The 13939-nt window shown below is 36.8% G+C and overlaps 1 protein-coding gene and 1 pseudogene across 1 annotated transcript in view; both read left to right on the top strand.

Annotated features, from left to right (window-relative positions):
• The window catches only part of SPMIP7 (sperm microtubule inner protein 7), a 57345-nt gene that overhangs the window by 4299 nt on the left and 39107 nt on the right, over window positions 1-13939 (top strand). Inside the window, exon 3 of the mRNA XM_060108818.1 lies at window positions 5184-5281. Coding sequence (XP_059964801.1) covers window positions 5184-5281 — 98 coding nt within the window. The remainder of the gene's footprint in view (window positions 1-5183; window positions 5282-13939) is intronic.
• LOC132496032 (aspartyl/asparaginyl beta-hydroxylase-like) lies at window positions 8615-9361 on the top strand (annotated as a pseudogene).

Raw genomic sequence — 13939 nt, 5'->3', positions numbered from 1 at the left:
ATCTCTTCAAGATCCCACTTTCTGTTCTTTGGAGTATATACCGAAAGGTGGCATTGCTCAATAGTAATTCTGTGTTTAATGTTTTGAGGAGCCAGCTATTGTTTTCCATAGTGGCTAATCCATTTTACATTGCCACACAATGTATTAATGCACAATAACAATTCCTTACATTCAAGGAATAAACCCCACTTGGTCATGGTGTATAATCCTTTCAAATATGTGTTAAATTCTGTTTTCTGGTATTTGAGGACTTTCGCATCAGTATTCATCAGGATATTGGTCCATTTCTTCTTGGAGTGTCTTTGTCTGGCTTTGGTATCAGTTGGCCTTATGGAATGAATTTGGAAGTGTTCTCTTCAATTTTTTTGGAAGAGCTTGAAATGGATTAGTGTTAATTCTTTTTTAAATATTTTGTAGAATTTACCAGTGAAGCCATCTGATCTGGAGCTTTTCTTCGTTGGGAGTTTTGATTACTGATTCAATCTCCTTATTAGTTATAGGTCTGTTCATATTTTCTGTTTCTTCATGATTCAGTCTTGGTAGGTTATGTGTTTTTAGGAATTTGTCCATTTCATGTAGGTTATATAATCGTTTGGTGTACAACTGTTCATAGTACTTTCTTATAATCCTTTTTATTTCTGTAAAATTGTTGGTTCAAAACCTCAGGAGTTTCCCAGGTGAAATCCAAAACTGGCCCCTGTACTCACAGGGCAAGGAGAAAGAGGCAGACTCTCCAGACGGGTAGGTGGCAGGTTTAATTACCGAGGAAACTTACTTATGCTTGTCTTAGGTGCCTTAAGTTGAGTAGATCTCCGCACCCACCCTCCAGAATCTTCAAGTTTATGTAGAGGACTTAATAGGGTTCAGTCACGTATACTGTCCAGATGGTCTCAACGAAACGTTACTCTCTCAAGGCTGTGTTCCTGAAACAGCTCCTCCTGTGGGACCAGTGGGCAGAACATACATTCATTTCAAGGACAGAGGAGGGGGTGAGGAGCCTCTGATTGCCTGAGTTCAGCTCATGGGTCAGTGGGTGGTCACGTCCTCTCAATGACCTCCTCCAGCAAAAATCAGTTGTAATGTCCCTTCTTTCATTTGTGATTTTAGTTACTTGAGCCTTCTTTCTTTTTCTCTGAGTCAATCTAGCTAAATGTTTGTCAATTTTGTTGATCTTTTCAAGAACCAACTCTTGCTTTCATTGATTTTCCCTGTTGTTTTTCTATTCTCTGTTTTGTGTATTTCTGACCTAATCTTTATTATTTTCTTTTTTCTGCTAGCTTTGGGTTTAGTTTGTTCTTTTTCTAGTTTTTCTAAGGTGTAAATTTAGGTGGTTGATTTGAGCTCATTCTTCTTTACTACAAGCATTTATACCTATGAGTTTTCCTCTTAGCACTCCTTTTGCTGAACCCCATTACTTATGTTTTTGTTTTCATTTGTCTCAAGATAATTTCTAATTTCCCATGTTATTTCTTCTTTAACCCAATGGTTATTTAGGGGTGTGATGTTTAATTTTCATATATCAGTTTTTAATTTTATTCCAGTCTACTGATTTCTAGTTTCATTGCATTGTGTTCAGAAAGTATTAATATATTTTACATGCTTTCAGTCCTTTTAAATTTACTGAGACTTGCTTTGTCACCTACGATATAGCCTAGAGAATGTTCTATGGGCACCTGAGAAAACTGTGTGTCCCGCCTGGGTATCCTGTTGGTTTGAGTGTCCTGTAAATGTGAGGGCAAATCGTTGTTTATGTCCTCTACTTCCTTGCTGATCTTTGTCTGGTTGTTCTATTCCCTATTGAAAGTAGGGTCCTAAAGTCTTCCACTGTTATTTCAGGGCCGTTTCTCTCTTCAATTCTGTCAGTGTTTGCATCATATATTTTGAAGGTTGGATGTTTGGTTCCTATAAATAAATAGAGACTAGAAAAACAGCAGAAAAAATAACCTAAACCTAAAGTTGGTTCTTTGAAAATATCAACATAATTAACCTACCTTTTGCTATATTGAGAAAGAAAACTAAGGGAAGACCACTCACAAAGGATATTTTAGATGTTTTAAAAAAAAAAGCAAACCTGTCTGTAACCATTAGAGGAGAGATAACCCATGAATAAAAAAAAAAATACATAGAATAGTCCTTGAATCTTTTTTCTAAGGTTTTGGCTTCCTTAAAAGCACCTTGTTATGGAAATGTTTTATAATAAAAATAATAAGGCCTATGGGAAAATAGTGTTCATGGTAGACTGCTCCAAATTCATACAGTTTCATGGGTTACACACAAAACCCGTTCACTGTAAAAATACGATCACAGTTTTAAACATGTTAAATCTCTAATAAATGAGGAAATACTTTTGTCAAGGAAATAATACAGTGCTTTCCTTGACAAAAGACTTGATATTTGTTGGGTGGCATGAAAGCAATGAAGTGAGACTGTGGGTTATGAAGGAGAGGTGTGTAATAGCTGTTCCCCAAAGTGGCTTTTGGCAGCTCACCCCTTCCTGTGTGTGCCTGCCACTTCTCCTACCATAAAATGAGGTCTGTTTCCTTCTCACATTGACTCTGGGCTTGGACATAGGAGTGGCTTTAGCCAATAAGATATTAGCAAGCATGATGCAAGTGGAGGCCTGGTAAGTACTTGCACATGGAGATTGGTCATTTAGGGATTCTTCCCCTGGAGTTTCAGTCACTATTTTGTGAGGGACCCAACCTAGATCCAGAGGGGAAGAAAAATAAGGCATTGGTCATCAGGCCCAGCTGAGCTCCCAGCTAACAGTCAATACCAACTTGCCAGCCATGTGAGTGAGGTCATTTTGAACATTTTCAGCTATCGGAGCTATGCCTTATGACAGAACAATTCAGAGCCCCAGTAGATGATGAATGGTTGTTTTAAGCTACTAGGTTTGAGGTTATTTTGCAGCACTAGATACTGAAACAAGGTAGAAGAAAGGAGGTCATCATACTTAGATGTAAGCGTAGTGCCCCTGAGGTATATAGTTGTAATTCATTGCCCTGTTTACTTCTACTCTGGCTTAAAGTCAAAATGTTAGTTTTCTTGTTTTTCTACTTTCCTTTTTTTTTTTTTTTCTAAGTAGCTGCTAGAATGGCTTCAAATCAGAGGATACCAAAAAGCACCATATTGCTGCTGATGGCATGAGAATCTACTGGAGGGTTTTCTTTGGCCAGCTGAGTCACAGACAGAAGTATCCTCTTCTCAAAACTGAAATGCTCATGGAATTCAGCACTGCCTCTCTCACTCTGCCTTGGCCTCTTGCCCCTGCTTCTGTATTCGTTTTCTCTTGCTGCTATAACAAACTGCCACAAACTTAGCACCTTTAAACAAAAGCCATTTATTACCAACAAGTTTGCGGGTCAAAAACCTGAGCAGGCTTAACTGTGTCCTCTATTTGAGATCCAACTGCCAAAGTCAAGGTGTGCTCTTTGTTCCTATCTGGAGGGTCTGGGGAGAAATCTACTTTGGGGCTCATTCCAACTGGGCAGAAAACAGTCCCTGACATCTGAGGCGCCCGTTTCCTTGCTCTCTGGCAGGAGGGGATGCACTCCTCTCCTGGAGTCTCCTCACATGGCCTGCTCCATCTTCACAGTCAGCAGTGCTGTGTCAAGGCCTTCTCCCTTGCTACTCTCTCTCACCTACCTTCAGAATCCATGGAGGGTCCCCCGTTCTCCAGCCCTTCATTGCCACTTCTGAGTTTGCACGTTCTGTCCTGCTTGGTCAAATACTGACTGAATCAACATCATCATTATGAAGATGACATTACTACATTTCTACTATAGGTACTAATAATGTTACAATGACTAACTGATAATGTTATAAACTGCATGCCAGAAATTTGCCAATTCCTTTAAATACATTAATGGTAGTTTTTACAACTCTGACAGCAATCATTAAAGGTAAGAAAAATAAGACTCGGGGGGTCAAATAATTCACGAGGTCACAGTGGCACCTTAGCCAGGAAGTATATACATGATTAAGCCCCAAGTATTGCTGTAGTCCGTTATGGAGCTTCACCAGATGGCTATCCATGGTGACCAGGGTGCTCCTGTGTTATCCCAAATCCCTCTCACAATTCATCTCACCTATGCTTAGATATCTCTGTACTGTCCAGCTCGCTCCCAGTTTTAACATTTTAGTTCATCTTTTGCTAAGTTAGATTAATTCATGGGCAAAGCTAAAAAGTGGAGGACCAAGTTAGAAGACCCCATGCGGTAGGAAAAGGATCTCTATGGTACGACCATTATCTTCACCTACACTAGTCCCCTGTCCAAACCAGAATTATTTGCCAAAGTTATCAGTCTCTCTTATTAAGACGTACCAAGGAGGATAGGTCCAAGGCTTTCATGTCCTGACATTGGCCTACTTCTTTTGTTCATCTTCCACCATTCCCTGGCTGCCATTTCAAGATGTAGCTATACCCAACCTTCAGTAAGAGTTGTGATGTTGCTCTCACAGGGCAAGCCTACCATTGTACATACTGTTCCCCCATCTGGAATGACTTTTCCTCCTCCACTTCCCCTTTGTTATCCAAGTCATACTCAATTGTCAAGATGAGGTCAGGTCTTATCTTCAGGAAGATGTTCCTAACTCCCTATAATCTGGCTGGATTAGATGTCCCTCCTCTGCACTCCCACAGCACTCAGAGCTCAACAATGATCACAGTCACCACATTATACTGAAATTATCTACTTACATGTCTGTCTTTTCCATTTGTTCATGAGCACCTCAAAACCAGGAAACCTGTTTTCCATCTTTATATATTCATCTGCTTTCATTTGTGGTGAGGTAAATATTTGTTGAAGGCAGCTTTTATATATGCCCGTCTCTTATCATTAGGTTGAATTATCTACATAATAAACTCCTTTGTGTCACCACCATCCCCAACCTGTCTGCATGCACATGCACAGATTAATAGTGCCCAAGAGATCTCTTCCAATAATAAATAACAAATAACAAATAATTGTACACTATTTAATTAATCTAACACATAAATTCCAGAGAGCTTCTGTTCTCACTGCTGAGAAAAGTTGTTAGATAATTCATGGAAAAATCAATACCACACAGTTTAGCTTTCTAGTAGGAAGTATTTCTGGTGGAAGAAGAAATTCCTATTGCATTGTGTACATTTGTATTTCGTACATATGTACCCAAAGCACATACATTTTTGTTTTCAGGTTGGACAAGCCCACTGAGAGTTACTGCCTTACAACCTCATCGTGAAGAATACTCAGTAAATCACCAATATACATTTGATGAGGAAGCAACATGTACCGTAAGGTTTTCTTACTGCATAGCATTATGTAGTATTTGTAATCAATTTATTTCCTTGTCTGTATTTGATATTTTATGCCCTGTAAAAATAGCTACGCATGCTGAGTGAAGTAAGTCAGATAGAGAAAGAGAAATATCATATGATATTGCTTATATACAGAATTTAAAAAATGATACAAATGGACTTATTTACAAAACAGAAACGGACTCACAGACTTAGAGAACAAACTTATGGTTACCAGAGGGGAAGGGTCGGGGTGGGAAGAATAGTTAGGAAGTTTGGGATTGGCGTGTACACACTGCTATATTTAAAATAGATAACCAATAAGGACCTACTGTATAGCACAGGGAACTCTGCTCAGTATTATGTTACAACCTAAATGGGAAAAGAATTTGATAAAGAATAGATACATGTATATGTATAACTGAATCACTTTGCTGTACATCTGAAGCTAACACAACATTGCTAATCAACTATACTCCAAATATAAAATAAAAAGTTTAAAAAAAAATAGCTACCATTTATAAAGTACTCCTTATGTGCCAGGCACTATGTAGAAGTTCACAGTCATTGTATATTATGCATGTCTGTGCATCCCTACAACAGAACAGTGCTATGGAAGAGGAATGAGTAGTAGATGATGGTAGTGCCCAACACAGGCCCCTCTACTGGCAAGTGCAACCTCCCCAGTGGCATTGGGCAATGGCCACTGCATGTCTGCCAGCTGCCAGCTGGACACTGCACCCTCCCACACTGACCACTCAGGCTTTGGCCAATGACTGACTTCCTTGAAGAAACAGAATAAAGCTAGACTTCAGCTGAAACCACATTCCCACTAGTGTCTTTTCCTTGTCGTATCCTACACTTCACCTAGAGCACTCCCACCATGTATTAATTGAACAACAGTTGTGTTTGAGTCCCTGCTTCTGGACAAGACAGTGATGTTATCCCCATATTATTTGAGAAATCTGAAGTCCTGTGATGTTAAGCAACTGACTTTTGACCACAAACTTTAAACCTAGATATATGTCTGAATCATCCTATGTGGATTAATAGATTCTAAACCCATGATATTTAAATTACTTGAAGACTCCCCAAGGAATACATAGATATGACAAGTGATTAAAAAAAAAAAACAGGGCTTCCCTGGTGGCGCAGTGGTTGAGAGTCCACCTGCCAATGCAGGGGACACGGGTTCGTGCCCCGGTCTGGGAAGATCCCACGTGCCGCGGAGCAGCTGGGCCCGTGAGCCATGGCTGCTGAGCCTGCGCATCTGGAGCCTGTGCTCCGCAACGGGAGAGGCCACAGCAGTGAGAGTCCCACGTACCGATAAATAAATAAATAAATAAATAAAACAAAGCAAAAAACAAAAACCAGTTTTACTGAGGTATGTTTTACACACCATAAAGTTTGCCCATTTGAAGTGTTCAATTCAGTGGAGTTTTTTTCTTCTTTTTTTTAGGATGTTCACTGAATTGTACAACCATTGCCACAATCTAATTTTAGAACCCTTTCATCACTCCAAAAAGAAACCCATGCCTATTAGCAGTAAAGATATGGATGCTTTCAAGGAGTCAATTTCCATTTCTGTTACTCTTGTATGTACTCCTTCCTAAAGTTGATATGCCTGATAAATTATCTGTACTTAGAGATTCAGATTGATTTCTTCTTTTCCCTCTTTCCCCACCTCTCCCTTTGCCTTTTCTAATTTTACCACAAAGAGGAATGGAGCATACCTCCCACAAATCATGTACTAGGGTATATGGCCATGAAATAAAAAGGTCATTCAAAATAAATGTCACCAATGCCTCCTTTACTCAAGATGCCATCCACCCATGCCAGAGCTTCATGTCTTTCCTTGTCTATGCATTTTTCTCTATAAGAAAATTATAGCATTAGAAATAAGGGAGATTTGACCTGATTTGAGCTATTCTAAATTCAGGTAAAAGGCAGAGTTTGGTTACAAGGGTAAAGAAAATTTGTTAGTTTCACTTATTCCATCTGCAGACTCTTCAAAGAGTCTATTGCTCCTTCTGGTAAGTCCGTGAAAGCAAATGAAAGGGAACATTATAAGAAATTGAAGGCATTAATGCCTTTTTTCTCCATCTAAGTCTACAAATTTATGGCAAGGCTATATGCTTTACTTAGCTATCTATTGTAGAATTAGAATTCTGAAGTTTGTGCTTGTCCTGCAAATGCTTATAGAGCATACTTATTTAAATTTAAAATAAGCTTAGACTTTTATGACAAAATCTTGATATTTTACTACCAGTAATGGGAGCTAAGTAACATGGGACAGTACTTCCAATGGAAAAACAACTGGATTAACATTTTTTAATATCAAAATCTAATAAGGTGGAGAGAAATTACTGGGCCAATGAGAGGGTAGAAACTCTAAAATTTAAGCTATCACTTAGGGTCACTTTGGCCTTACAGGAATTTGCTATTCTGGAAAGGGAAACTAAACTTTAACTGAACATTTCCTAGCCTCATGGGTAAAACATCAAAAATTAGAATTGATCTTTGAAAACCACCCACTACACCTGAAGGCTTTCACCTTAGAAGTAAGGGTAGATCAATAGTAAAAAGCCTTGAACAGACTACAGCTGCTTCACAATAAAAGAGAAAACCAAGTCTTGAACTGGTATTAAGGCGATCCTAGATTGCTATCATTCCCAGAATCCAGACACATACAAATAAAACTTCTTTGAAGGATGATAGTATATTAATTACTAAGCCTCAAATTATTTCTGTCAATAACTTTAAAAATATAATGTTTAACACACAATCAACAGTAACCAAACACATAAAGAGAAAGGACACTGTGAATGAGAATCAGCAGAAATGAGAGAAAACAAAGAGAGACAAAAATTGATTCTAGACATTGGAAATATGCATAAAATGTTCAAAAAGAAGAAAAAAAGATAAGCTCGAAATTTTTGTAAATAAGTTAGAAATTAGAAAGTGCAAAATGAGAAAAATGTAGTACCAGAACTGAAAAATACAGTAAGTAAAGAATAAGGTAGATGGGTGCTGTAGCAGATTAGACACAGTTAGAGAATTGGAGAACTGTAGATAAAAGAGAGGAAAATACTCTTGATGATGCACAAATTTACAAAAAGATGGAAAATACCAAAGGGAAAGTAAAAATCATAGAGGATACAGTGAAAAAGAAAAATATATGTTTATTTGGAATTCTAGATGTGTAAGAGAATAGGATAGAAGCAACATGTGAAGACAATTATCATATCCATTGCTGTTTATTTATGGAGTTCCCTGTGGCATCCCCTCACATATTCTGTACATTAAGGATTAATTATTAGTAAGCCAATCATGACAGCAGCAGCAGCAGCTCTTGGTGTCAGCCCCAGCACCAACAAAAATGGCAGCAAGAGTCTCAAAAGACAGACAAAGCACAGAAGACACAAAAGTGGAAAGAAGGAAATTTTTGAAAGTTACTTCTTCACATTGTTTATGGTAATTGCATTGTTTAGAATCTGGGCATCAGTTGTTATCTTTTGTTAGGTCTTGTTGAACATGAAGAAATTCTAGGAAATTGAAACATGATATTGTTGGTGATGGAGGATCTTAATGTGAATGATGCTAAAGTATCAGGACATAAAGAGAGATCTCATTCAATGTTATTAGTCTTGTCAGAAGAATCTAGGAAATATCTAGATTTATTAGTAGAGTTTCCCATTGAATCAGATTCCAAGAGCACTAGAGATGAAGTCAAAGATCAAGTTTAATCACTTCTTTATGAAATAGTACACACAAAACATTCAGAGAACAGAGATAGAAGATGCACCAGCAGAAGAATAGCTACTAGAAAATGAATATTTATTAGGAAATTATGTAGATGATAAATTTGAGGACCTGGAAACTACAACATTTCATAAAGAAATTGAAGCTACATATCATAGAAATGGCAGCTTACAAGACTAATCAGGAAGTGGAAGAGATTGTGTATTTGAGGAAAATCCAGATTCCAATGGAAGACTGTGCCATGATACCAATGACATGATGAACCAAGATGATGATGAACAATAATATGAACCACCAGAAAATGGGGAGACATAAATTCAGACCCTTCTAGGAAAGATTTAGTTACCTTCTTGAAGAAGAACAATAGGAAATGACAGATTTCAGAATCTTTGCCCCTAAAACTAGAGGAGGACCAATCTTATCCACACATCACTCACCAACTTTATCAATACATTACCCACAGGAAACAGGTAATTGTGACAAATCTTGTAAATTGCTGAAAAGCTCACAATCTAAAATATTTTAAATGAATTGTAGTCAATTGTAATTTAGAATACTTTTTAGAAATAAAAAATTGATGTGATTTTGCATTTCTACATGCCTCATTTTTGGCAGTAGAGCCATTGGTTTTATTTGCTTGTTTGCTCCATCTCTCACACAGCTCTTATTCTTACCCATGTTTATGTGTAATCTTCAGAAAAGATGTAGAAATTATATTGATGTAGCAGCAATTGACTTGTCAAAGATTTCATATTTGTTAGTAGTGCATAACACTAAGAATGTTAGGTTTATTTGGGTGACCTCTATGCGAAACATGGATTTTTATCTGCAAAGGCACTGAAATATTTGCTAATGACTCAGGCTGATAGGAATCATCATAAACTGTGTGCCAATTAACAGGACAATGGGATACCAGGGAATATAGTACATATAGATATACTGGAACTAGATATAGTAGAATAAAACAGCACAATTAATAACTCAACCTAATAGACATACATAAATAAATCTTTTTGCAAGGACCATTTACAAAAATTACCACATACTATGCCATAAAACAGGTCTAAAAATATATCAAATGTTTTAAGTCATACAAAGTATATTCTTTGCCCACAAGACTATTATGACAGGTCAAAACACCCTAGAAAATCATGCATTTGGAAATATAAAAATGTATTTATGAATGAGTGATGGGCCAAAGAAGAAATCATAAAGGAAACTAGAAAATATCTTGAACTGAATAATAAAATATTGTACAACACAAGGAATAGCCAATATCTTACAATAACTATAAATGGACTATAACCTTTAAAAATTGTGAATCACTGTATTGTACACCTGTAGATTATATAATGTTGTACATCAACTGTACTTCAATTTAAAAAATAAAATTGATCATGGGAGGAGTGAGCCTCCAGGGAAGGAAAGGCCAGAAGTGATTCCGCCATGGTTGGGACCAGCCTGGAGCCAGTTAGGATCCCTGACTGAAGACCCAGCAGGCCAGCTTTGAAGAAAACCTGGAGAGAGGGCAAGTTACAAATCATCCCCAGACTACAGGAGATACAGACATGGCAGAAGGGACTTGGATCCGGTCAGAAGCCAATTTCCCTGTGGTACTGAAGTGGATCCTGATGAATTTACCCTTGCAAGTGAAAAAGATGACGTTACATACAAAACTGGAAGTGCACGAGTAAGAAGAGATTGAATAATAACTCATACATGCCTTTTTGGGCATTTAAGCCCTTAGAAAACCCTCTGTGACCCAGAGACTCACAAAGCGAGAGGAGTTGTCATTCCTCACAGTCTTGGCATTGCTAAAGGCCTCCAGCAGGGGATTGGCATTGATGATTTGATCTTCCAGAGTTCCCTGCAAAGACAAGAGCAGTCCTCACATCTGGGCTTCCTGAGCGCTCTGACAGTCTTGATTCTGACACACCAATCAGACCCACCTGCACTTTGCCAGTTTCATCTGTCTTCTCTCCAGTAACTGCAATTGTTGCAAAGTACTTGGTGACACGCTTCTCTGTGTTCACAGTCTTTCCTGCCCCAGATTCTCCACTGTCAAACAGAAACCAAAGAATAGATCAGAACTACAGCTTACATTGTCAATATCTAAGACAATCACCACAAACCAGAGAAGAAGGAAAAAATCACTTATGTGGTCAGGATGGACTGGTTCTCATGATCTGTGAAAAAGAAATCAAGACCATCAGTTTTTAAAGATAGTACACATCCAATATGAAGATTATCGACTCTGTTCAGATTAAACATAGTTTATTCTTTTTAACATTTTGAAGATGTTGCCTGTGATCTTGGTTTTGTGTGTTGATCCCACACAAAGAGGCAAGAGTACTTGCCTCTTACAGTAAAATTTGTGAAAATGAGAGACAAAGAATCATCTGTTTGTTCTTAAAATATTATTAATTTTAAAACTTATGGGAAATTTCAAACATATACAAAGGTAGAGGCAATAATGTAAAGAGCTCCTATGTACCTATCATACAGTTTCAGCAGTTATTATTTAGCCAGTTTTATATAATCTATACTCCCATCCTAAACTCACTCAGTTATTTTAAAGAAAATTCCAGGCATCATATAATTTCATCTGTAACTACTTCAGTAAGAATCATACAATTCTGAAGTTTCATTTAACAGATGAAGAAACAAACCCAGAGAGAAATAAGTGATTTTCTAATAGTTACATAGCCTGTCAAGATATTTAGGTCAATAGTTTATATATTTTTCTGCTACCTGGCCTCATCCAGGTTCTTCATATTAATTTGACTACTGCTAATTCTAAAAAATGAAGGGATCTGGAATTGTAAATGTTGGTGTTCATTTACTTTTAGTTTTCTTGTATACAAACTTCTAAGGGATAAAAACAAAAATTATCACTAAAAATAATAAAATAATAAAATAAAATAGAATTATTGTAGCAACGTGTGGGAATGCAACTATAACAGTGCCTGGAGGAAAATATATAATCTTAAATGAATATGTTATAACAGAAGAAAACCTGAAAATTTAAGAACTAAGCCAGCATCCATCTCAAAATGAGAAAAAAAAATAGTCAGTTTTTTAAGTTGAATGGAGGATATAATAGAGATAAAATGAGAAATAAGAAAAGAGAAAACAAACATATATTTTAAAAGAACACCAAGGCCACAAGTTGGTTCACTGATAAACAATTGATAAATATCTGCCAATGTCAATCAAGAAGAACAAAAATATATAACTTTGGGGAAGCCAAATATAATGCTGACCTCATAAAACTGTGCATCCCCACATAGCCTCAAAAACAGTGCAGAATAAGACAAATGACAGTATACAAAAACCTTACCATCACCATAACTAGAAGACAGAGAAATTCTAAATTTCAAATTACTGCAAGTTCAAAAGAAAAGAAAACAGAAAATCCTAACAAGTCATGTCTCAACATCTCAACAGAAACCCTTTTTTGGTAAATGAGGACAGCTTTGGAAAAATTACATGGTAGACAGAAGCCAGCTTAAAATTGGTCAAAACCATGGATAAATAGACAAAGTCTAAGACTAAAAATATAGATAATGTCTAAGTCTAAAGTCTAAGTCTACAGAGAAGGAGTTAAAAGAACATGTGATGAGATGGCAGTTTCTGAAAGGAATCGATTGTATAGGAGAAGAAGTTTAAAAGAAAAAGAAAAGAAGGAAGAGGAAAATTTAAGATCCTGAAAGGCAAAAATAATTATTTAATTGGAGATTATACACCCCCTCTGGTAACAGTCAACTAAAATAAGGAAAAAACTTTATTAAAGAAACTGTACTTAGCTACACTGACAGAAGTGGGTACCATTGAACTACAAATATTAAACCACACAAAATTCACAGAATGAATTAAAGAAAACTGTAATAAAACAGAAAACAAGAATCAAAATACTTTAGTGAAGAAAATTCCTCCCCAAATCAACTATAAAAAAAATTGTAATATAACACTCTGAAGTTTATTATATATTTTCAGGCAAGCACTTGAGAATATGAAAATTGCCTGCATAAAGAAATTCAAAGATTTACAAATAAAATTTTAGGTGAAATAAAGAAAATTCATTTCAAAATTCAGACCTAATTTCTAATTACATGATGCCCAAGGAAACTAAAATTAAATAAGATTTAATTAAAATAAAAATTTAATGGGGGACTTTGAAGAAAGGCAGGAAGACCTCCAAGAGAAGAAGAATGAAGAATTAGTTTAAAATATCTGAGTGAAAATGGTTGAAAAGGAAGATAAGCAAAGAAGAAAGAATATATGTATAATTGGAGTCCCTGAAGAAAAACTAAATGATAGAATGGAAATAATATGTTAAACCAGGTTTTCTCAGCTTTGGTGCAATGACATTTTGGGCTGGATAATTCTTTGTTGTGGGGGAGATTTTGTGCAGTGTAGGATGATTAGCAGCATTCCTGGCTTCTCCCCACTAAACACCAGTAGCACCTTTCTTGATGAATGAAATTCACTTCTCAAAATGCTAGAAAATGGACAGCAAAGGAAACCAACAATAGTACAAAGCGAGAAAAAAGATAACAGAAGAAATTAATGAAGTGCAGGAGATGGAGTAACATGCACTCAACTATTCTGCCTTAATAATGTAGAAAACTGGACAAATTTTGAGAAATAATGGCTTCCAGACACTAGACAAGAGGCAGTGAAGTACTGAGCTCTCTGAGGAAGGAAGAAGAACATTGTGAACTCCACAATCATACTGGCTTACTACCCGGAGACAGTTTCTAAACCACAGTCCAGGGAAGGGAAATCCATACAAAGCTTCACACTTTCATGCAGTTGAGGAGACAGAGGTTGGTGTTCTGGGGGTGAGGGGCAAGCCAAGCAGAATTTGCAGAGTAGGATACCAGGGAGGAG

This window comes from Mesoplodon densirostris, chromosome 9 (assembly GCF_025265405.1).
Source record: "Mesoplodon densirostris isolate mMesDen1 chromosome 9, mMesDen1 primary haplotype, whole genome shotgun sequence".
Taxonomy (NCBI): domain Eukaryota; kingdom Metazoa; phylum Chordata; class Mammalia; order Artiodactyla; family Ziphiidae; genus Mesoplodon; species Mesoplodon densirostris.
The sequence above is the reverse complement of the archived record's forward strand: the minus strand, read 5'-3'. Positions and strand labels throughout refer to the sequence as shown.